This window comes from Cydia fagiglandana, chromosome 4, assembly GCF_963556715.1.
Source record: "Cydia fagiglandana chromosome 4, ilCydFagi1.1, whole genome shotgun sequence".
Lineage (NCBI taxonomy): Eukaryota > Metazoa > Arthropoda > Insecta > Lepidoptera > Tortricidae > Cydia > Cydia fagiglandana.
Window position 1 is genome coordinate 17,370,662 of NC_085935.1, and position 25,106 is coordinate 17,395,767.

The 25,106-nt window shown below is 39.0% G+C and overlaps 2 protein-coding genes across 2 annotated transcripts in view; one reads left to right on the forward strand and one right to left on the reverse strand.

Annotated features, from left to right (window-relative positions):
* Window positions 1–3,701, forward strand: part of LOC134663958 (dynein axonemal heavy chain 7-like) — a 40,003-nt gene extending 36,302 nt beyond the window's left edge. The window contains exons 67-74 of the mRNA XM_063520508.1: window positions 5–246; window positions 456–612; window positions 939–1,105; window positions 2,319–2,556; window positions 2,630–2,781; window positions 2,884–3,021; window positions 3,113–3,256; window positions 3,470–3,701. Of these exons, the coding sequence (XP_063376578.1) occupies window positions 5–246; window positions 456–612; window positions 939–1,105; window positions 2,319–2,556; window positions 2,630–2,781; window positions 2,884–3,021; window positions 3,113–3,256; window positions 3,470–3,676 (1,445 nt within the window). The 3' untranslated portion in view covers window positions 3,677–3,701. The remainder of the gene's footprint in view (window positions 1–4; window positions 247–455; window positions 613–938; window positions 1,106–2,318; window positions 2,557–2,629; window positions 2,782–2,883; window positions 3,022–3,112; window positions 3,257–3,469) is intronic.
* The window catches only part of LOC134663963 (elongation factor Ts, mitochondrial), a 168,319-nt gene that overhangs the window by 103,345 nt on the left and 39,868 nt on the right, over window positions 1–25,106 (reverse strand). The window lies entirely within an intron of this gene.

Consider the following 25,106-nt stretch of genomic DNA (forward strand, 5'->3'; position numbering starts at 1 on the left):
ACAGGTTTGAGAGCAAATATCGCTCGGTCGTACCAGAGCGATCCGATCAATAATCCAGAGTGGTTCGAAGGCAACAAGCAGCCGGTGTTCTTCAAGAAGCTGCTGTTCGCGTTGTGCTTCTTCCACGCGGTGGTGCAGGAGCGGCGGCAGTTCGGCCCGCTGGGCTGGAACATCCGCTACGAGTTCAACGAGACCGATCTTAGCATCAGCATCACACAGCTTAATATGTTTCTCAATGAATATAAAGTGAGTTTGTAAACTTCTTCGTCTTTTTAGCTTTCCTTTGTGGACACAGGCATCTTTTAGTGATCCGTACAACATTGTATAACATTGGTTTCACATTGCATGGAATGTGTTGAGCTGAGCAAATTTTTTTATACCGGCTGTTAGTTTAGAGTATATAATTAGTAAACTATATAATAACTTTATAATAGAACCCTTTCTTATAATACTAGGACGTACAATTCGTGGCTCTGCGCTACCTGACTGGCGAGTGCAACTATGGCGGCCGTGTCACGGATGACTGGGATCGCCGCTGCCTCAACACCATTCTCTTTAAGTTTTACAACCCGAAAGCTATCTACGATAAGAAATACAACATTGACTCAACCGGTGAGATTAAATACACTAGGTATCACATCCCTTTTCTGGCACATTCAAAATTCTTTCAAAGTGTTAATTCGATCGGTACAAAATGTATAGTAAAATTTATCAATATAAAATATAAATTGCCCATGGTAGAATTATACTCTTGCTATTCTGTTGATGTACGATAAGCAGCTCCTTTGAATACATAATATGTATTTCTATATGAATCTCTTTGAATACATAATAATATATTACCTATATGTATTTCTATGTAAGGGGGGCTGCTTTTCTGGGGGGAGCAAGCCCTGTACCTAGCATAAAATCATAACTGTTAATGTTCTTGAATACAGGCACCTACTATATCCCGGATCTGAAGGAGCATAGCGACTTCATCGCGTACGCGCGCTCGCTGCCCGTGGCTACGCCGCCCGGCGTCTTCGGCTTCCATCCCAACGCGGACATCACCAAACACTTCCAGGAAGCCAACGAACTGCTTGACACGGCCGTTAAGACACAGGTACCTACATAACTGTACTCGTGCGCTGTAGATACTGTGGTCAATGTGTAATGAATTAGTCTGATTAGGCCGAAGACCGATCGCACGTCCCAGGTATCGCTGGGGCGATGAGGTTGAAGCGGACTTGCGCGATCTTCAAGCCGATAACTGGCGGGAGATTGCGCTGGATCGAGACAACTGGCGTTTACTCGTGTCAGAGGCCAAGACTCACTTTGGGTCGCTGCGCCATTAAGCAGTAGTACTAGTAGTCGTTTTCAAATGGTTTACTAATCAAATGGGACTGTCTAAGGCATGTTCCCTGTACTGGTTTTCTATACAATATCAGTCCCGGAACCACGAATTCCCGGTTATCGCCATACAAATTCAGTACCGATCATTCACTAGCACTGTTGATATTATTGAGGTTAAGTACCTACATTACAGATCCATTCACGAAAGCAGGCACGAATGGAATGAACGAAACTTTTATTGTACCTCTGAGGTCGCCTGTGTAGGTATACAGTCAAAGTCACCATTTTATGGGTGTGTGTGATACACACAGATATTTTCGTTCACTAATTCGTGCTATGTCTTGTGAATAAAACTGTAGTTAGTAAACTGATAACTTAGTTCATCTACATATATCTATAACATTTACTTTCTTGAATTGACTAGTCCATTGCATTAGGTATAGGTATAGGTAAAGGTATTTTAGTGTTGATTATAATTTTTTATGTTTCATTCATTTACTTTTTCATGCTCAAAATAGGATCGTCTGGTAAGTAACATTTTTAAACTTTGTTCTTTATAAAGTTGTACATTTAACATTATGATTATGATCAATAAATGTAACATTTTACGTTTCCCTTCTTGCGCACATCTAGGATTTGTTTAGAAAATTTGTGGTAAGTAATAATATTACCAATTTTAATCAATCAGATACATTATATACTACAGATCCAGCAGAAATGTCTGCGAGTGATAAATATTACAAATTTTATATTAAAGGAAAAACTATAATATAAATAAAATTTTAAGCAATAATGATGTATATGTACTTAATACAAATCAGTAACACGCTTATGTATTTGCACTACACGATAAATTTTGATTTTGCTTTTTTTTGCCACAAAACTAAATTGGTATATTGCTTGTAGGACACAATGGCAGGAGCACGTGGCGGCGGTAGTCAGTCATTCTGAATCATTAATCAATGTTTGATATGCGATTGTAGGACACGATGGCCGGTGGAGGTGGCGGCGCAACACCGGAGGAGCAAGCCATGGCCATCGCTGAAGACGTGCTGGCGCGATTACCTGCTAAGATTATATCAGGACCGTCCCATGAAGGCGATCTCAAGCCGGCCGAGATGTCGCCCATGTCCATCGTGGTCATCCAGGAGGCGGCGCGCTTCGAGCGCCTCGTCAACATCGTCCGGACTAGCTCACGAGCTGTTATTGGCGCTGTGCAAGGTACTACATTTATGCTTATACATTTCTTGAGTCTGTTTGATGCGGCCTATTAATGCAATGCACCATGTTATAGGGGTCAGTGTCTTAACGGACGTAACGGAAGAGGTGCTGACGAGCATGGTGCGCGGCCGTATACCTGCACTATGGGCCAGCAAGAGTTATCCGTCGCTAAAGCCGTTTGCAGCTTACGTCGACGATCTTTTGGCCCGGCTTGCATTCTTACAGGTGATGTTTTGTTATTACGCTATAGATGAAAGTAAATTGAATATGATTCCAATTTATATATAAAGTTACAACGCGTACGTATATTTATTTCACTTTGTGCAGCACTGGCACGCGAACGGGCCTCCGGTGGTGTTCTGGCTGTCGGGCTTCTACTTCCCGCAGGCGTTCCTCACCGCCGCGCAGCAGAGCTACGCGCGCAAGTACAAGATACCCATCGACCAGCTCGCCTACCACTATGAGGTACTCATTATATAACGGAACGAATATTTTAGATTGCCTCTCTCTGTTTTGTTTACAACCGTTATTATATAATTGTATTGTCCACGTGTAGGTGCAACGTGTATTGGAGCTGGAAGAACGACCGGTAGAAGGCGTGTACATCAAAGGGCTCTTTATGGAAGGTGCCCGCTGGAACAGGGACGCCTACTTCATCGATGAGTCGTACCCCAAAATCCTCTACGACACCTTCCCGCCGGTAATACCTACTGTTGGCGTTTTACAGTTGTTAAAAAAAACTGTTAGAAAATATATATGCCAGGCGTAGTGTGGTGCTGTATAAGTATTCAGATTCAGATTCAGAGCGTTTAATATGGTAAATATAGTTATGCAGCACAACACTACGCCTGTGATATTATATTATAGTATGAGTACTGTATAGTTTGTATACCTTTCTTTGGTTTGGTATTAGGTGTGGCTGATACCAATGAAGACAGTGGATCTCCCGGTGGCGGAGTTCTACAACTGCCCGCTGTACAAGACGGGCGACCGGCGCGGGGTGCTGTCCACCACCGGCCACTCCACCAACTACATCCTGTTCATGCGGCTGCCCGGCTGCAAGCCGCCCGACCACTGGATCATGCGCGGCGTTGCGCTTCTTACGCAATTGCACTTCTAGTCTGGGTGAAGTGATTCGAATTCGAGACTAAGGGCGCATTTAGATGCGCTAACTCGCATGCGATTTCAGTTACATTGCGGACTGTTGGTTACGTCCAATTCAACCGACCGATCAAAAACCGCGAGTTCCCGCGCCGTCTAAATCAGCCCTAATGCATGAATTCGAGGCGACGAGTGGAACAAACTGAAATAGGTACTTATTAGTTTCTTTTGATTCATTTTCTAGTTCTGTGGTTATGAAGGTATGCACACGTTATAAGACGTACGTAGGACATCTTCGTGTACGTACAAATTAGTAACCCCGTAGACATATAATCAGGTGACCTCACTTTATAGCGGATTTTAGTATTTTACGCAGTTTAGAGGCAATAATTTATAGGTACCATATTTAAATCAAACTCGATGTCTTCTTTATACCTTTCATTTCAAACTAAATTATAGCACTCTACTTGATCTTGCCTAATTTGATTTCATAACGCTAAAATGTTTTAACCGTGACAATCAGACTGTAATAACTAAGATTGACGTCTTGCCAGTGAATCCTGCGATCCCTACCTGGGGTCGCCCATCAGAGGGGGGCACAAAAATACCGCTGACGCATAGAGGAGGCACATTAAAAATGTACTACTGCTTGGAAGCAAATGACATTAGTTTTTTATACGTGAGATACCTACGGACTGTGTATAATGTGAATTTGGCCCTCTTTTTGGCAATTATTTTTAGCTAAATCATGATTAGAAATATTTTTTCTACTAAGTATTAGTACCAACACGTTAACGTCATATAGTTATTTGATATTGGATTATTAATTCCATTTTATTTGATCTCTCCATCAACATAAGTTTATCGTGGTTAAAGAACGTTCTATCCGTAACCAGTAAGTTCAAAATAAAAATGAACATGGAGCGGCATTTTAACTTTGAATTAGGTATGTTATTAATATCTCAATAATCTCGCTGCGAATGAGATACACCTTAATTTATTTGTTAAATCGGCCTCGCGGATGTTTGAATGTGAACAAAAGCACTTATCTAAACTACTAGAACTAGACTGAATCAGCGGATACATAGTTGCTTTTCTACCTACCTAGTCGTTAAAACTAGTCTTCAATTTTATTGGTATTTTATTTAGATATAGGTATGAGATAATTGTTATTTAATCTTGCTATTTAATACGGGATTAAGGTTTTTGTTTATCCTCAATAAACACATTTGAACAATTCATATCAGTTTTGTTTATCTCTATAACCTCAAAAAATATCATATTCAGGGTATTTTTTTAATTGTAGACCATGAGAAAAAAATTCTAATAAGGTTCTCTAAATAATGAAATTTTGTTATCTATAAATGTAATATTTACTACAAGTGCAACATAAATACATAAGTAGGGTTGGATACTTATTAAGCTTTACGGTTTTCAAAAAAGGTTACTATGATGGCGATATGCGGAGTCAATGCTCGTCATGCCATGACATAGGTAATAATAAAAAACCTACACCAAGATCATTGGTATAATCAACTTAGGCAGGCATCTAAACATTTTTCTACTTAAACATTGTAATCTGTCAATTAAATTACAAGTAGGTATTATAAACGTTGATCCCTTATTTAGTTATCAATCTTTTCATTATGGATTTTCATAAAATTTTACGGAACAGTTATTTTTTTATTTACGAAGGAGGCGTACAATTTGTATTCAAATCAGTTCATCACAATCAGGACCATGGATACTTGTGTTAAAACCTCTTTTTACGTTGGCGGTTAACAATGTTGCTTCTTCCCATCCCGCCTCACGATAATCTCTACTTGCCAAGTAAAATACCAGTTGAATAGAGCCTAAAGCACCCAGTAGCCTATATAAAGCGCGTGGTGACCCTAGACGACAATGGCTTGCAACAATAGCCCCGGAATTAATTCACCCCACGTGAACTATTGCTCTGAGACAATGGGTTCATTTGCTACACGTTACTGATCACTGTTTATTGTTATTGCTGTCACCTTCTCGCAATGTTACATGAGTAGTAATCTCATGAAGTTTGATGTAGGGATTTGTAAATAAACCGACACAAGTAGCAGGAACTGTTTAGTCTCTGTTTGTCTTAATAAGCGGCTGGTAATGATATTGTTTACCAAACTAAAGATAACGTTTTTGTGGTAGGTATGGGCTTGTAAATCTATACTTCCTTCAAAACCTTTGGGAGTTAAAGAAAAACTTACATTATGAGTCGTTAGATTCGGCTCAGTAGTAGCAATAGGCTATGATGATTATTATCTTTTGGCTGGTATTTAATTACCATTCATCATAACCATCATAAGTTTAATGTAGGTGTATGAATACAACAATTAAAACGAAGTGAAAAAGAAAAAAAATGTATTGATACTGACTTTAGGAGCCAGCAAATATAAAGATAATTGAAATAATATAAGTGGGTACGATAATTTGCAAATTAATAACAGTTATCAGTATGTCACCCACAGTGTCGGCCCGATTCGAACTTTAAGATATGTCAAATATTACGTCTAGGTACGATATCGATTTGATATGTGCAATTATAAGTGAAAAACAATTTGAAAGTGATATGTTCATGATATCTTACAACAGGAAGCTTGACTGGTGCAGATTTTCTCACAATTTATTTGTCGAGTCGTAAACTTGAGTGAACTCATCGGAACAAGTACACGAGAACACGAGGTGATTCCCCGCTGAGTTTTTATTGCTATGCGATCTGTTCGCGCGAGTTCTTCCAAAACCTATTTATTTCGCGATGAAGAATATTAGTTTTCCGTGGAGACATTCGCTAAAGGTATGTCACGAGTAAATATGTCGTATCATTAGTTCCTTTGATGTTCGGAATATGAGTTAGTAATTGCGAAGGAGCAATAAACAAGTAATAAAACGTGGAATCGTAATGTACTAACTAATGAATATATAGGATAGGTAAAGAAAGATCTCAGCCGGCTTATATTATGGTATATATTGGAGGGTTATTTGTACATAGAAGTTGGATCAGCGGCGGCTCAGCGCGCCGGCATTCGCTCCGCCCGACGCGCGGCCCCGCGGACGCGCTGACAGCCCGACTCGGCATATTACGGTGCTCTGTCATTTAGCATGAAAAAACTTGCATCCTAGATACGTCATGTATTAAATAAGCGAGTAGTGGGGGTGGTGGAGGGGCGGTTGAGCGGGGTCGTAGTACGGGAGGCACTCGGTCTGGCGCGGCGTTGTCCCGGTAACGCGGGATATTGATCTGCGCCGCGCGCAGCATCCCGCCCCCGCGCCGCGCGCCCCGCCACATGCGCGCCCTTGATTCTGCCGCTCGACCGCTCGCGCCGACACCCCCCAGCCACCCACTCGTCACCCTCCTCCCCGCGATACAAAATACTTATTACACTCGCACAACATACTCGACGTAATCCAATACAGAAATTTTACTTATGCCTCGTGATGCGGTGGAAAGCGTAATCCGGCAACTTGATTAAATTAAGAGTCCTCTGTGATATTAACTACGGCTTAACAAAATTATCAACTAGGTACACGGGAAAAAGTGCTACCGTTTATTAATTTATATTGCAACTGAGCAGAAAGCAGTATTTTTTTTGGAGGTGTTTTAAATCCTGAGTAAAGCACAAGATTTCTGGATTACTTGGAATCTAGAGCGTAGCGAGGGAATCACAAGGCGCAATTATAGAATTACTTTGGTCTTGTGGGCCATAGGCATATACTTATCATGATTTTATATCATGAATACTAAATGAATTAAACCACCTTTAAGCATACCACGCAATCTTAATAATTGTAGGTTGGCCACACTATGAAGTAAAAAACATGGTTTGAAAAAGCACCTAACTTTTGCTAACAGCGTACAGTGAGCAAAATGCGGTTAATCTCAATGTTTATTAACTGTAAACTATGCTTGTTCGACCTACTTTTAGATAGATTGATTATTACCGAATAGATAATGCTGATGGAGCAATGAATACCGCTCGCACTGTGACAGTGACTGGCCTGCGAACGGGAGCAGTAGCTGCCTGCGCCACTGACACTTGTGATTAATGCATGGCTTCCGTACGGGTGTCGTGTGCTGTAAACTCTAGCCCTAATGATATTTGGCACAATCCGCGCAGATCCACTAATCTGTTTCACAAACCCCTTTCAACAAAACTAACTGTATTTTTTTGCTTTTAATTAACTAGTTTTAGAAACAAACTTGAAACTGAATGTTTAAAAAGACGTCACAAATTTTAAGACAAGGAACGTTATTTCCATTTGATTATTCGTTCCTTCTTTTTGTACCGAGACTGGCTGAAATAGCAAGACACGTTCGGATTTCCGTGAAAATACGAAGGAAAATAATAATGCATCACATCTGTAATATAGGTAATGTCTAATCCATACTATTATATTCACGTGAATCAACGAGAAATTATGGTAATAGAGCTAGAGGTAAAGTCTAAGAAAAAAACGTGCCCTTTTGTTTGATGTGAATAAGGAATATCCATAAACTCCTAAATATAATCGCTGAACAGTTTATTTGAAAGTAACCAAACATCCGTAGAATCCTAAATGGCTGAAATAAAATGTTTTTAATCATGTCTTGGAAAGTTTCATTAGTCCCGGGACATCACACATCACTGACCTACACCCCACAGTGCATCGAGAACATTAATGAAATCCGACTTCATTAAGTAGAACTTCAGCGAGATGTTCCGCATGAGCTCGTCCACTCGCAACAGGGGCGCGATAATTTAATCAATCAGGAGCGTGCAATTGAGTGGCTAAGTACAGTACTCATAAGCACTACACGTTGGACGACCGGTCTGGCCTGGTGGGTAGTGACCCTGCCTATGAAGCCGATGGTCCCGGGTTCGAATCCTGGTAAGGGCATTTATTTGTATGATGATACAGATATTTGTTCCTGAGTCATGGTTGTTTTCCATATATATATTATATATATATAGTCAGAAGTAGTCAATTTGTGTAAAAAAATGTCCTAATAATATATACTTGGTCAAGCAGATCTTGTCAGTAGAAAAAGGCGGCAAATTTGAAAATTGTAGGCGCGAAGGGATAATATCTCATAGAAAATTTGAATTTCGCGCCTTTTTCTACTGACAAGATTTGCTTGACCGTCTATATTTATTTATTTATATTTAATATATTTACGTTGGTACCTAAAGTTAACGGTTCGATTGACCGTGAACTGGACCTTAAGCTACATTAATTTTATTAAGTTTTTATTTTATATTTTACAAAAAATAGGGAAATATATTGACCATCTATAATCTGGCCCCTTAGAAAGTGAATATGAGCTTGAGGGCGGAGAAGGCATTGAGGAAAACTAAATTTAAAAAGTCCAAGTACGTAAGTGTATTTAGTGAAATAATAACTTACAGCATGTCCGCATTTTAACTTTTAAATAATTCGTGTTTAAATAAATTAACAAAACCCACAAATCTTATACCTCTAGTTAATACCTACGAGTAACTCACGTAACCAAGAAATGAACCAGCTGCGTGTCAACCGCCTCCTACATGACTTGCATATTCCGAGCTCCTACACGGTAGTTTTTAAAACATCTTCAAATTATATTATATATGCCTCCCTTTCTCTTTTAATTCAACCTAACAGGCCTTAATCGTATATTTCTGAAAACGCTTCGTTCATGGCCGCGATGAACTTATTTATTTATGAAAAACCACGAATTACCGTTTTTACACTAAAGTAGCCCGACTTATCCTCACTGACTGGTTAATTCATTTTGATTAATTTGATTTAATTGAATTGGTAATTTTAACCGTAGTCCGGATAGATTAATATGTGCAACTTGTGCAAACGATTGCAAAGGGATCAATTAAAATCCATAACACAAAAACTAATAAACCATTTTAGCTGAAAGTTATTTATTTTTCAACTAATCACAAACAATCTTTCGTTCTTCTAAAGAGTGAGTTATTAAAAGTTGTCACATAGCGCCAGCTAGTGGTTTAGGTGGAACTTCGTTGGTTTTGATTATTTCTCTTAGTGTTAATTTCTTTTTAGAAATATTGAACAGGATTTAATTTAATTATAGTTTAGGTACAAATATAAATATTTGTATTTCACCTTTTTTTCTTGATATTGTGTCGTTAGTTAATTAAACCTACATGTTTAAAGGGTAGCACGATATGACTGGCAACGTGCTGTTCGTATTGTAAAGAGCACTAAATTTGAAATGGAAGGAAAATAGAATAAGAAGAAAAGACGGCATTGATTAGTGTCAGAACATAATATTGTTTGTTACAAAAATTAGAATATATTAATATAAAACTCAGCGTGGAAATCCATTGTCGCTGTATATAGTTCCAGAAATAAATATTGATATATATTATTGGATACTGGGGTTTAATAGATCGAGGCAAATGTTACTGAGGAGAGAGGTGTGTGCCCATGAGCGTGGCAAGCTGATGTAAGAGACGGGTCTTCTCAAGATCGGGACGCCTTTCATGGCCATTGTCACAAGTTCCGACCCAAATGCTATTCTTGACCGCTGCAGACTTTTCTGTAAGTGTTACGATTCGGTTCAGTGTTTAGGTGTCTGTCAGCAGTTGTGCACAAGCTAAATCTCATGATATTTGTTATATTTTAGATCGTCTGTCTCGTTCGTCTGGCGGAATGCAGAGGAGTTAACTTGGAGGAATTAACATCGTCTGTGGCCGCAGGTATGTGTTGGCCCTTAGGTAGCCCTTAGGTAGCCCTTAGTACGTTCATTGTTTACTTGAAGTCCAATTTTATTATTGTCATAGATCGGTAACCTTTTGCTTTTGTCTCATTTATAATGAATAACTTTAATATCATAACTAAGGTTTACTGTGATCTAATGGACAGTGTTACTTGCCAAATTTAATGCTCAGGTGTAACTTTCGTATTATAATTATCTGAATAAAATTTAATTAAACAACTAGTTTGTTGGTGGTTTATCCTAAGTGTAAGAATACAGATATTATTGAACCAACAGCTCTACCGTTAGCAGTCTGAGCTAGAAGTTGTAATTTTAGGGTATGTAGGAGAAGAAATAAATCGACTATCAAGTGGATTCTTGTGTTTTCTTTATTTTATACATTCCCCAAGTATTATGTAATCAGCCGGGTAGGTTTACAGGTTACAAAGTGAGTAGTAAAGCACTTGAAAAACCAGTTGAATTTTGCGGTATCGTCTTGGGTCGTCCCATTCGTTTTTCGTCAAGTTCTTAAATTAGTCCTATTCTGCTTTCGTCACTTATTCTACATTCGTCACAATCGTTGGTGGCTTTCAATGTAGAATGAGTGACGAAAGCAGCATAGGACTTATTTAAGAACTTGACGAAAAACGAATGGGACGACCCAAGATGATACCATTTTGCCGAAGCCAAGATTTTGGAATAATTATTACACTTTACATTAGTCTGTTTGGTACAAAACGATAATCTCGAACGTCCAATCGATGCTCCATTGTGTGACCATCACCGTTCGTTAGTCTGCTGATTGTCTACTGGCCGATTATTATTGACTATTGATTACACAAGCTAGTTGATTCTGGGAGAACCAGTGTAATGTGATTTCGTAATCCGTAATAACTATCGGAGGGCGCTATCTTATTATTTTTATCAATGTTCGCTATGGCACTCCGCTGAATGTACCGCCGCAAAAATTATATGCTTAATTGTGATTGATAACTAGTAGGTAAATATTGCGTGGATTATTTTGAAATAAAAAATAATGAGGTGCTGATGAGGCCCAACATTTGGATGCACACTTGCCTTTAACATAACAAGAAAATATCTTAGGTACGTAACAGGTATACTATTACTATAAGGTAGCGGGTTAAGCTATTAAAAAAATTGCTGAAGGATGTTTGCATTGTTCTACCCTTTTCAAGTCTTTATTACTCCTTTAATATTCTTATCATCCTATATTTGAATGGGGTTTCCCTGTAAGTACTCGTTAAATAAATACTTGGGTATTTAAAGCTTAGCCGGAACGTTCGTAAAGAATTTCATTATAAATCCCACTCAGCATCGAGGACTGTTCGAGCTAGGTACGGTTCTTGAAGAGCGCAAAGTTTGTTTTGTGAAAAATAACAACCGTGAAACGAGAGTTTGAGTCGGTAAGCACGGTCGGCAAAAAGCAAACTAAGTCGCGCTGCGTGCGCCATGAATATTATATGGAGTCTGAGTGGCTTTTTGCGTAATATTATTGCTTATGTTTTTTATATACTTACCTATCGTGATGAGTATGCGTTTTTATAGAGTACCACATACATAACCTGCAGCGAGGGATCGATGTAGTTTGTGAAAAGTATTAATGATATGCCTGTCACAGGAAAGTGAGAAACGTTGTTATGAGGTGGGTGCACGGAGCGAAGCATTGTTGTTGGCGGCGCGGCGTGCGGTGTGCCCGGTGACGCGGCGTAATGACTCGTGTCAACAGCAGTGCTCGCACGGCGCCGCCTATTCATCTTGCGCTGAATATTTAACCTCCGCCCGACACGCTCCGCCGTCAAAAAACAATATTGTGTGCAAAAATAATAATAATCCTCGCGAGATTACCGGCAGCCGCCGCCGGGAGCTAAGAGAATCTGTTTTATTAAAATTCAGCCGTTGCGCGCATTATCATTATCATGGGAAGCGTGTTGGCTCACTCTCTAGCTTTAAATGCGGCTTCAATTTTTCAAGCCGCGAGCAAACCGTTGAAAAAAACGGTACAATCCGCCCACAGTGCTATCTCTCGGCAAGGAGGATTTAATTAAAATGCAGCACTTACATCTGGCCGCGGTTCCCGCGCCCCCGTCGTACCGGTCCCGTGTCGCCGCCGGCCCACATACTTGTTAGCGGAACTGCCGGTGTTGCCAACCCTTCTAATTAAATGATAAACACTCGGCGGCGGTTTCGCCAGCGGTTTTCATTTGTTTTAATTTGATTATAATTTCTTTGAAGTTCGACCGATACGGGCGGAATATAATTTAAAAACAGTCGTATATACTTGCCCGATCCCCATATAATTCGGAAAAGCGTTATAGGGGTGGCTGGTCAAAGTTTAGACTGTCTGATCCGTTAAAAGCCCGTTCGATCGGGTCGCCGGGCCGTGTTTATATGGCAAGCGCGGATGTGTGGTAGCTATTAGCTCGGCGGCCACAGTGCAGAGCGTGGAGCCAATCGCTTATTGGGATTGGAGGCAAAGCCTTTCGGGCGGCTGCGTTCGCCGGCGGCCTTCCAATTTTAATGTTATGTAACTGAACCGAATTAATTCGCGCTGCGCCCGCCGCCGCCCGCTAGTTCAAACACTCGCCACCGAACCAATTTCGAATAAATATTGCTTTTTAGCAATGTAATAAGAGTTGCGGTCGATCTGTCGTAATTAAAAAGCCCATTCAGCTCGAAAATGGGTTCGAATTGTGGTTTCCGTTCAGTACATTTCAAAAGAATTTCGTATTGAAATTAATTACAATTAAAACTCATCCTAATGAAGCCGACATGTTAATGCAGTCTGAATCTCTGCATTAACATGGCGACAAAGTAATTTGTGAATAATTTATCTTTTGAGTATGCACATGCTACAATAACTTAGTTTATGCTTTAATTGGCTTCAACCGACATGTGGGTTCGATTTTTCGTAATTGTCTTATTGGGTACTTACCTCAAGTTAAATAGCATATTAACAACACTTCACTAAATAGGTACCAGTACGATGGGAAGTCGTGCATGAATTTGTCAAATTCCTATGCTGCTTTTGTAACATTAGTGACATTATTGGTATCCACTCGACGGAATGAGTTCACTCGGCTTTGATCCCGTCTCATTGACGTATATCTCATTTGACGCCGACGTGTTTCTCGTTTGTGCGGAATTGCGTGACGAAAATGTCTGAATTGAACGATCGGCCGCATTTCCTCTTTTCTATTTGGCAAATATACTTTAATGTTGTACATATGTAGCAGGTAGGCTTATTGACACAAACAACAAACCCAATAAAGCAGGGGATACGCTCCAAAAGAGCTGAATTATTTGTCGTTTATAAAGACGGGAGCTGTACGTGGGGAGGGAGCGCGGAGGCGACTCATTACGTGTGAGCTCGTACAGACTTCTTTCACGTCGACCACAGCCTCTAATTAGTACAACTCGTTAGCGGTAATACCAAAAAAGTTTATCTGATAGCTAGTGAGCGGTCTGTAGGAAGCCGGTGATTATGCCCCAGGAGGCTGAGCGGGCCGGTGCGCGTCGTGCGTGCCAGTCATCACTTTACGTGTGAATCATTGTTTAATTACGTGGCGGGGTGGCGCGGGCGCCGGGCGGGGCATCGATCGTCTCGCGTCGCCATGGCTACGCGCCCCCGCGCGCCCCCCGCGCCCGATTCATTTGTAATCATTTGTTTCGCGGCCGTCGAATAATGGTGCTCGTCAAACGGCACGAATTTGATGGATTGTACTTGGAGCTTTCCATAGATAATTCTGGTACCTATGTAAACGGCGCCTATGTACCCGCCGTTTGTGCTCACGTGAGGCGGGTACCCTTTGTTGGCAGCTTCTCTAGCGAAAGACGTAATGCGCGACTACACGATCGCCTAAATTAATTGTGAGCCGGAACAAAGCAAAACGTTCCGCACGGCGCGTATTTCTCGCTGAAACCCGACGCCTACACCGAATTCCCTTTATAGAAACAAACGAGTTTCTCTCAGTTGTTGTACATAAATGGCTAAGCCTTTTTATGATAACATATTACAACGCTACCTAATTGTATTTGGGGTTTTTAGAATTGTTTCGATGAGTATTAGTTGCTTATGTCATGAAAAGTACAGTCAACAATAAAAGCTTGTACCATGATTTATTTTCCGAAAACTTAGGTTCGTTTTATCACGGACTATAAAATAATATTAACTTAAATTATGGCTAGCTATTAGCTAGCTACATTGGTAGCTCTTAAAGTTGAGTTAGAATCGTAATTGATACCACATATCTCCTGTTGTTTGCACATTGTTTCGCTTATTGCATTACTTTTTAACGTAAATGTAGAATTTATACCTGCGATATCAAACGTTATTATAATAATTGTCTACATTTCAGTATTGCAATACATCGTGTCTTCCCAGTAATGTATTACCGCCATTACTTAGTCGAGCGCTACGCGACCTACAGCCGGGTCTACGAGCTACGCCGTAGCGCAGGATGATGAGAATTTATACTTGTCTCGCAATATCCTCTCGCGCTGTATATTGCATGTTAGATAATAACTGGCTGAGTGTACAAGGATATTGTTATGATTTTTCATTTGCGTACGTTTTTCTGAGAGCAAGGATAATTTTAGTACAGATGTAGTGCGTAATTGTTTTCTTGCTTTCAATGCATGAGATCTTAATTAAAACTAATTCGTCTAATTCAGGATACAAACTGCCGTATTCGAACTTCAAGATACTCACAAGAGACGACACGTTCTAGATCCATTCTAGATGCGTTATAGTTTAGATATCAACTAGTTCTCTTTTGCAGCGCAATTCGTGCAACTAATGTCACTTTTACGTTAGATAGAGTAAGATATCTATTAGATATGAATTATATCTCTAAGTCATATCCTGTGGAAATCGTTTAAGAGTATCTCCAGAATCGCGCAAATGTCAAATTTGACAGGTTAGATCTTAAACATATCGTTATCGTATCTTGGTGATGTCTAAAAGATGTCTAATAGATGTCTATTTCATAATCCGAATCGGGCCCAAAGTCCGTCCTCCAGAAAGTGTTGTGGTTCTCTCAAATACTTTTAATAGATGTCCGGTCAGCGCGGCGTGGGTGCGGTGCGGGGGGGGAGGGCCGGAACGCGAAATGAGATTTCCTTTGAGCGCGCGAGCCAGTGACCGCGACACCGCCCGCTAATGCCTCTTGAATCATATCTCCGACATATACTTCACTTGCCTACTTACTACAATGCGAGCTAGCACCGAATACAACTAAAAGGGGCTGACAATGATGTAGCCCTTGGAGTACACTTGAGATGAAGTTCACACTATGGCGAAAAGTTGGTCGACGGAGAGCGGCTCCTCGCCTCTTATCACTTTTGGAGAAAATCGCGATAAGAATACAATACATTAATACTAATATATTTACATAACTGAAATCGTAACATATAAAGAAAAAAAAATGAAATTTGTTAGCTACAAATTTGGTGTCTTTGGTCCCTAAAGGGACTAAGTAACACCATTAAGCATGCTACTATGATATATTTATCAGTCCTCTCAAGGTATGCTATACGAAACTTGAAGCAGGACAATCGTAGATACTTACGAGTAGACTGCGTATGTTACCGACAAGCACAACAACAAGCGGGCGTCAATTCCCGGAGATCTTGTATTGAATAACGGCTCGATTCGGGAAATGAATTAGACACTCACTAGATATGAAATATTAAAGATATGTGACGTTCCACTGCAAAAGGTAACTTATGGCGGTTGGTGCCGCGATTCGAGAAATGAATTAGAGATTCACTTAATATGAAATAGTGAAGATATGTGACGTTCCACGGAAAAAGGTACCCAATGGCGACCGGCGCTTACGCAATAATATTAGAGCGGCGTTAATAATAGCTTAACCGCCAACCGCCATAAGGTACCTTTACCAGTGGGACGTCACATATCTTTACTACATATATCGTATCTAGTTAATCTCTAATTCATTTCCCGAATCGGGCCGTAAGTGAGTAAGTAATATTAAATTGAACGGTAAAGTATGTTTAAACCTTTTTGAGTAATATTGAAGAATAAAATTATCCGGCACGTAGAAATCCCACAAGCAGGCGAGAGCTTTTCATGACAGCCAATTTTCTGTAAAAATTGGAGAAGAGGAGCTCGGCGGGGCTTCGGGCCGTCGGCGTCCCCTTGATTTTAATTTCATCGCAAAACAAAACGAGCAAGCTGATATTGTAGACGCTCAAAGCGCCTCGCCTCTGCGCGAGAACGGCCCTCGAGTTACGAAACTTCTGCACTTCTCTAGTTTACTACGCGTGTATCAGTACTGACAAGTGTTCATACCATTTGAGTGAAAACCGTTTGATAAATGGGCGTCTTTGATTACGGTTTGGAGTTATATGACTATCATCTGGCCATCTGGACGCGTGGACGCCCTAGGTACCGCTGGAAAGACGAAGTGCAGAAAGACCTTAGCGAACTCGGCGCTGTCAACTGGACAGAAACGGTTTTGGACAGAGTAGCATGGCGGTCTTTGGCGTTGGAGGCCAGGATCTACTACGGGTCGTCGCCCTAGCAGTAAGTAAGTATCATCATACAACGTTTTAGAAGTAGAGAGATAAGGCTAAAGTATGAAATTTATGATGTTCACAGGAAAGTCGCACAACCTTAACTCAAAATAAAAAGTTTATTAACCCATTTAGATGTAATAACTTAGTCGTATAACACATCTGTTTACAATATTCTTTAAAATTTAACCAACTGCTAATATGACCTGAGTTTATCATATCATTCCATGCACTTTTGAATGCCAGATACATGTAAAGTAAAAACATTCTTATAAATTCGACAATACTTACTTTATGTAAAGTGGACCAAAGTATTTGAATAACGATATTGAACGATACGTTCACATCTATATTTTTCGAAGGACGTCAAAGATTTATACTTTTAAAAATACTTTTATAAATAGGTTGTTATAATTGTTACCGTCAGCCTCCTCCACCATGTATCCTAGACGCGGGCCGCAGTTGCTAACAAGCGCTTCATAAAGCGGCCCAAACAAACGAACACGCGTCGGAGCGCCTCAGCGCAGCGCTCTACGCGATACGCGATGTATAACAAAAGCTGTTAAAAACATCTTTAGCAAAACGAGTAAAAATTAAATTTACATCGAAATAGAAAATTTTGCAGCGCACACGTTATTTAAAGTTGAGTATGGTGAAAATTCGAGTGCGCTTTAAAATCTGCATGGTTATGAGCGAGAAGTTTTAGCGAAATGCAATTTCTTTCTCTTCATTCTTCCTCATTCTAATTAAATAATATTTCAGGTTAAAATTCTCTTTATTCCATTAAATGCCATAAATTTTGGAAATTTTCAACTAGGCTATGACATACAGGGTGGAAAGGCACGACGATCCTTCCCGAAAGTATTAGGTCGTTTAAGTGATACTGAGCAGATTGGTAATGGTAAGAATCGTTAATTGAGTAAAAAATAAAAATACCAAATTTTCAACTTTTTTAACTCTGGTGATAACCCTATAGCATGTGCACATGACGGCTAGGTTAAGGATCTCCGTCGGGAAAGCTCGGGACTTTACGCTTTTTTCCGATCGTTGACAGAATCGCAATGATGTATGAATGACGCATAAATGACAAATAAATCAAATGAATGCAAAAATATTACAAACAATTTTATTACTTCCTTAGATAATTACTTTTTGCTAATATTTAACACTATCTTCTCTTCAGATACGGTTTTCAAATGTACCTCCGTGTCTTATAATGTACGCCGCAGCCCGCACCCGAGCCCGCGCACATTGCCCATGCGATAAGTGTATGCTCTTCGTCATTTTTCCTCCGCAGATTGTGACAAGCAGCAATTAGCCTTTAATGTCTCATTTCGTCCGCAGTTTCACATTCCGTTTGGTACACTTTTTTTTGCACAGTCCCACAAATTTAAATAACCACGAGCATCTAACAACGGCATTTTTATTTGAAGAATATGAAAAAGTAAATATGAAGTGAAGTTCAATGACAATTTAATTTCAAACATCAGACGTCTTGTCTATTTCCTACCACGCAAGAAGGTTTGTTAATTAGGTATTTAAGAAGTATTTATTCTTGATTTATTCTTAGTATTTCATTTTTGCAAGTTCATTTGCTGCATCAAACACAACCTACTTGTAATTTTTAATTATTTTAGATAGTTTCCAATTACCTACCTATTCGAAAATAATTTTGTGAAACGTGAAACGTGTTAAGAAACTAAAACCTTTTCATCAGTCAAAAAAACCAGAGATATTTATAAGACGATTGCGTACTTTTGAGTGGTTGTCAATGTCACAATTTGAACTGTCGTTGTAAACAATGTTGTGGTTAGTATTATTAATATTAAGGAATAACATAACTACTTCATTCAAGTATTGAACAAGTGGAACCACTAAGAAAGCGAAAATCCTGCTAAGATTCTTACCGTGTTGTAAGCAGACCTAAGAATAGTTGGATGGCAACAAATTATTACAATTTCCTGTCGTATATTGATTGTTTACAAGTAAGTTCATTGACCCTGTCACCTGTTAGGGTTAGAACAAAGTAGTTTTTTGCATGGATGTTTAAAAGGCCATAATTTAGAAACGGTTGCCCATATTAACATAGTTTCTATGGAGAAAATATAGAGCTCAGGCTAAACAATCCCCTTTTTGCGGAAAGGATCGTCGTGCCTTTCCACCCTGTATATTTTATTCAGCGGCTGTTAAGTTTTACAAATAAATTAAAAATATTTAATTACACAAACGGGTCTACCGCGATATAATTTCATTGTTTTTACCTTTAATTCCGACGTTTCAGCTGAGTTGCACCAGCTGTGGTCACGGAAAGACTGGAAAGACTGAGTCTTTCTCACCAAATTATATCGTGGTAGACCCGTTTGTGTAATTAAATATGTGTACAAAACGCGAGAGTTTAAAGTGTTATATAAATTAAAAATATTGATGAAAAACATATTTGAATAGATTTAGACTAAGACAAGTCTACAACGATTTTGATAGCACACGCAGTGCAAGCGTTATTTATGCGTCATAATTTCATAGAAGTCTGACATTTAAAATAACACTTGCCTTGCGTGTGCTATCAAAATCGTTGCAGACTTATCTTGGTCTAACTCTAACAATTTTTTTTTCACTATCAACAATTTCACAGAGTATAAAAATACACATCAACAACGAACAAGGACATGAAACGACTACGACTAACGGCGCGATTCGGGAAATGAATTAGAGATCCACTAGATATGAAACAGTAGTGACGTTCCACAGTAAAAGGTACCATTTCCCCGGCTGAATATTGGAGCGGCGTTAATAACAGCGTAAGCGCCAGTTGCCATAAGGTACCTTTTGCCGTGGCACGACACATATCTTTACTATTTCGTATCTAGTGCATCTCTTATTCATTTCCCGAATTGCGCTGTAAGTATAAATATAGTGTTCGTGTAATAATTATTCTGGCAGTGGTGCTAACGTCACAATCGCGGGTCCCCAGCTGCCCTTTATGGAGGTCCGGGAGACTTACGCAAACCTCATTGATCCTTCGCCCGCGGCGCGAGGCAGCTCCCATTACATTACTAACCATTACCGACGCTTTTTGAGGCAAACCAATATAATATGACTCACGATACAATTTGAGACGTTAAAGCCATTAAGATAGTGTATTAACTAATTAGTTCAAAGCGGAAACGCAGCAAGCGTGTTGGGCATCTTTGCGTCGTGATCGTTACGGGGTAGGTAGTTCGAGAAAGTTTAATCTTATTTATAGTTCAGTTCAGTTATAGTGAATATCTTTATTAATAACGAACATAATAAATAAACCAAACATCAAAATTAAAACTAAACTTTAACAAGTTGTAGTTAGGTATAGTTGGTATTGTAATATCTACCTCGTAGTACCTATGTACTATGTAAGTCTATTGAAACGAGACGTTGTTTAAAAGTTTTCCAATACATAAGCCGTTATATCTCAGTTGTTAGATGGTATAAAAGTTCAAGCTTTCGATTGCTTACCTACATTTTTCCAGTCGAGTGCAAAGATCGCTTTTAATTCCACCACGCACTTCGTCACTCGTTAAGCGTTTGTAACCACGCGCAGCCCTGTATCGGGGAGGCACCCACTCAATCACGCCGGACGTCCGTCAAGTTTTGTATGCCGCTCTCTCAATATTACTCATGTCACCCCCGAAGCCTTTGACTAATTCGGAAAATTACTTTCTGAAAATATTATGACGAAGCGCTTGGTGTAGGTATAATTTGGTGAATAGTGTAAGGATTACACGAAAGGGATTGTAAGAAGTAAAAACTTTAAGCTTCTGGTGACGATACGTAATAATAACTTACGTGTAAATGCGTGTTAACAAATTCATTTCTATAAGATGGAAGCCTTTTATTATTTTACTGACAGATATCGTTATATCTGTCAGTAAAATAATAAAAGAAAGATAGGAGGATCTCTTTATAGGGCTCGTTCTTTAAAGTGAAAGTTGATGGATGATGGATGGTTTATAAAAATGTATTTTGTTTTTGTCAACCTAGTCATGTAACTTATAAAGAAAAAAGTTTTTTTGATATAATTTAATTTCATAATGTTTACTAACGAATTATGGATTTCACGGGTCTATAAATACCGGTCTCTTGTAAAAAAAGGATACTAACAAAGTCGAACTAAACAATCGTTTGTTGAATGAGTACCTACACTGATAAAAGAAATGCATTCGAAAACTACATTTTAAAACTTAGCTTGTTACTCAATTACAAAAGCATTTATACGGGGAACATTACGAGCTATATAGAGCCAGCTGTAGTTGGGAGTTAGAGCATGGAGCTGTGTAGCTTCATAAATACTAACTTTATGTACAGGCTTTATTCGCTATCCAACTGTGTATAATGTACATATGCTTGTTTTCGTTTTTAGAAACAACCTTGATTAAAAAATAAACCGAACATGTGCGAGTCGGACTTGCCCACCCACTTTTCCGAAAAAAAAATACTAATTATTTTTTACAAATTATAGTTTTTATTTTCCCGGTATTTGTAGTCACTATACCTACCTATAAGATGATAGCAAGTACTTGCCAAAGATCGTAGTTCTAGGTCAACTCTATAATTAAACTGAATCCAGTAACTGTAATGTCATACGATAAATAAATAACTCTATAAATTTTTATTCCTTTGAGTATCGTAAATATAACAATACAAATGTAATGTAACAATATCTTTTTTAACATTAACTTAGAAGTTTGATTTTGGAGTAGTAGTAGTAGATATTTATAAATTGAATTACCGACTGAGAGTAAAGTTTTTTTTTAATCTTTGAATGCAATTTTCTTCATACCTACCTATAATCTTGGCTCCCTAGAACCAATTTACCCACCTAACCCAATTAAATTACTCATCCTGTGTATGTCACGGGCAATAGAAAGCCGGCTGTCGACGTGGAAGTTGGACATATCCGCGGCTTAACTAACGAAGTTAGAGCCCTGGAACTATGTAGCCTACTAACTTTACACGGATTTATGCCTCGCCCAACTATGCTTTGGACAGAGGACAGTGTTCGCTTTGATGAAAATTTGAAACAGTTTTCACAGAGCCTTTTACCTGTATTTTATATGAGCTTAATACTTGTTCCCAGAAATCATGCTTATAAAAAAATTGCCCGTATTTTCGTTATTTACGTTATTGAGACTAAGCGTATTATTCTCCCTAACACTGCGGGGTTGCGTAATGCATCTTCTTCCTCGCGTTATCCCGGCATTTCGCCACGGCTCATGAGAGCCTGGGGTCCGCTTGACAACTAATCCCATGATTTGAAGTAGGCACTAGTTTTTACGAAAGCGACTGCCATCTGACCTTCCAACCCAGAGGGTAAACTAGACCTTATTGGGATTAGTCCGGTTTCCTCACGATGTTTTCCTTCACCGAAAAGCGAAATGTGATTTGTAGTGTTTAGTTTTTATTTTTTTTATTTTTTTTTTATTATGAATGGGCTTACTCATGGCCACAGACTAGCCGAGGCGTAGACGCGATATAATTTTATATTAACTTAAAGCTAATAGTTGCCTGAAAATAAACATGTATTTGATTACTATAATAAAAATAGTTATTTGTTTTACAAGGGGGCAAAGTTGTTTTTTAACCGCTCGTGCTAATATTGATACCCGAGCAAGCGAAAGATTCCAAAATATAACGAAAAATGGAATCTAGAGCATTGCGAGGATTTCAAATCATTTTTCACCACACCAACTCAAAGAAAATATTTACAACTCTATAATTAAATGTTATTATGTTATTTATATTTAGTTTTCAAACATAATCAAACCAAATAAAATAGGTATTTAGGTATCATTTAAAATCATCATTTAATAGTAAATTCAACCAGCTAACTTCTTCTTCTTCTTCCTGGCGTTATCCCGGCATTTCGCTACGGCCCATGGGAGCCTGGGGTCCGCTTGACAACTAATTCAACCAGCTAACATAAGGAAACAACTCAAAATTGCATCTTTTTCAGGTTTTATCGCCTGTATAATGTTCCTATGTAGAATTGTGATATTTACCAATGTAACAGCAGTTATAGGTGTGTACCCTCATTATGATGGCTTACATGCGACAATGCCTGACCAAAATTGTTGTTAACTCCCCGTGTATGAACAGCGGTGTTATGCCGTATGAGAGACGTGCACGGCCAGCGTTCAGAGCATTGCATACGGCCATTGTTAAAGGATGCGTCAGGCACAGAATGTCATTAGGCTGCATGCGATACGTTTGAAACCGACATGATTCCTGTCGTGCAGGCTATGGTATTCCTATCCGTTGCGCGAGCGCTCGCGTATCGAGCTCTTAGAGTATCCAGTGTAACATAGGCTTGATATAACCTATGTGTTCTGAAAGAGCTCACTTATGCGTTGTACGGAGTCTTGGTCCATCCCCGCTTAGCAAGTGTTTGGAATGATATGCAGAGCAGACATGGGACCGCCGACCGCGATTCAATCAATGGCAGAATTTCATTTACAACGCTTGGCGATCGCTTTTGGTAAATTAGTACAAGTCTGGTAGTTTATTGCACCAAATATGAGTAGTTTTTATATAAGAGGCCAAGTTGTAAAGCACGGGTCTTGCATTTTGTGACAGAACTTTTTGTAAATTTGGCAGCAGTACGTCAGAGCATATATAGTCAGACCGTAAAAAGTCTCCAGCGATTTCGATAGTCCACGCAGTGCGAGTGTCATTTTAAACGTCAAACTTCTATGAAATTATTACGCATACATAACACTTACACTGCGTGGGCTATCAAATCCGCTGCAGACTTTTATTGGTGCGACTATATCTTAGAACTGCTAATACATTGTATTGGGGACCAAAAACTTATAAAAATTACCATCAAAAACATTTTCCCGCCGTAATTCAGTAGTGATTATGGTATCTGTGCTCACTATTATATTCCAAGCTGCAACTTCCTGCTTACGCTCACATTCACGCAGTCCAAGATATTAAACTTTACAGTTTATAGTAAATCTAATACGGGCGAATCTCTTAACGGTGGTTAGTATAGGACAAAGTAAAGGTAATTAAATAACATTTACTTAAAGTTGTAACAGTAATTTTGCCCATACAAAATAATTCAGCCCGCAATGTAATGCAGACACACTCACGTTAAACGCTCGTTGACAGTTACTTTCAAAAACTCCTATCGCGTATGTAATGTCATTAACTGTCATGAGCGGGTAAATAATAAATAAGTATGATGTTTTTTATCTGACGAAATTACTACCTAGTTTAAAATCAAATTACATCAAAAAATCTTATTAAAGCAATCATTTATTTTAATAACGACCCATTGAAATTAACAACTGAAATTTACTGAAGTTGCTGAAATACTTACCTAAAGAAAACCAACTAAAAGAGAAAACTAAAAAACACAATTTACAACAATACAAATTCTGAGAAACCTGAGTTTAGTTTTGCCCCCTCCACCCTTCCAGTTAAGGGCAATCCTTCGCGAGCTCGCTGTATCGCGTTTACAATTACTCGAGCGTTTCTTGGTACAACCCGATGAGGGAATCGCTCTCTGTACACAGCTAGCGCTCGATGACCATTTTGTAGTGTTTCACCGTAAATTAAAATCATGTCCATTAATTCAGGAGCAGTAAAAGTTGTTATTTAAACGAGGCATTTTTATAACATACGATTACTTTTGAATCGAACGACTGACATTGTCAAATCAGAGTTGAAATAAAATAAGAAACTTGCAATTCCACCAAAGAGTTTGCCACGTTTTCACACAATGTACCAACCAAGTTTTGTGGTGTTTAGACGGTTTACTTAATTCTCGAAATAATTTTGGTAATAACTGTACAACTATTAGGCGGGCCGCATGCTTATGAAAACAGGCAAATTAAATACGAAATGAATACACAATAATCACTTATGAGATACTGATATTAGATGAATTTTCAAAAAGGGTGTGCCATCAAAGGTGCTTGTCTATTGCTCAGATTAGAAATAATCACGTCAAGTGCTGTCATCGTGACTGATTAAAATGAAGTCAATTTCTTGTTGATAAACATGATAAATAAATAAGATTTAATATCTTTTAACACGCCTAGTAGTACTTTTGTCTACCAAAATAACTACAAAACATTAAACGCAGTGTAATGCTAACATGTATTGTGAATGTTCCTCCAGATAGGTAAGTTTGTAAATG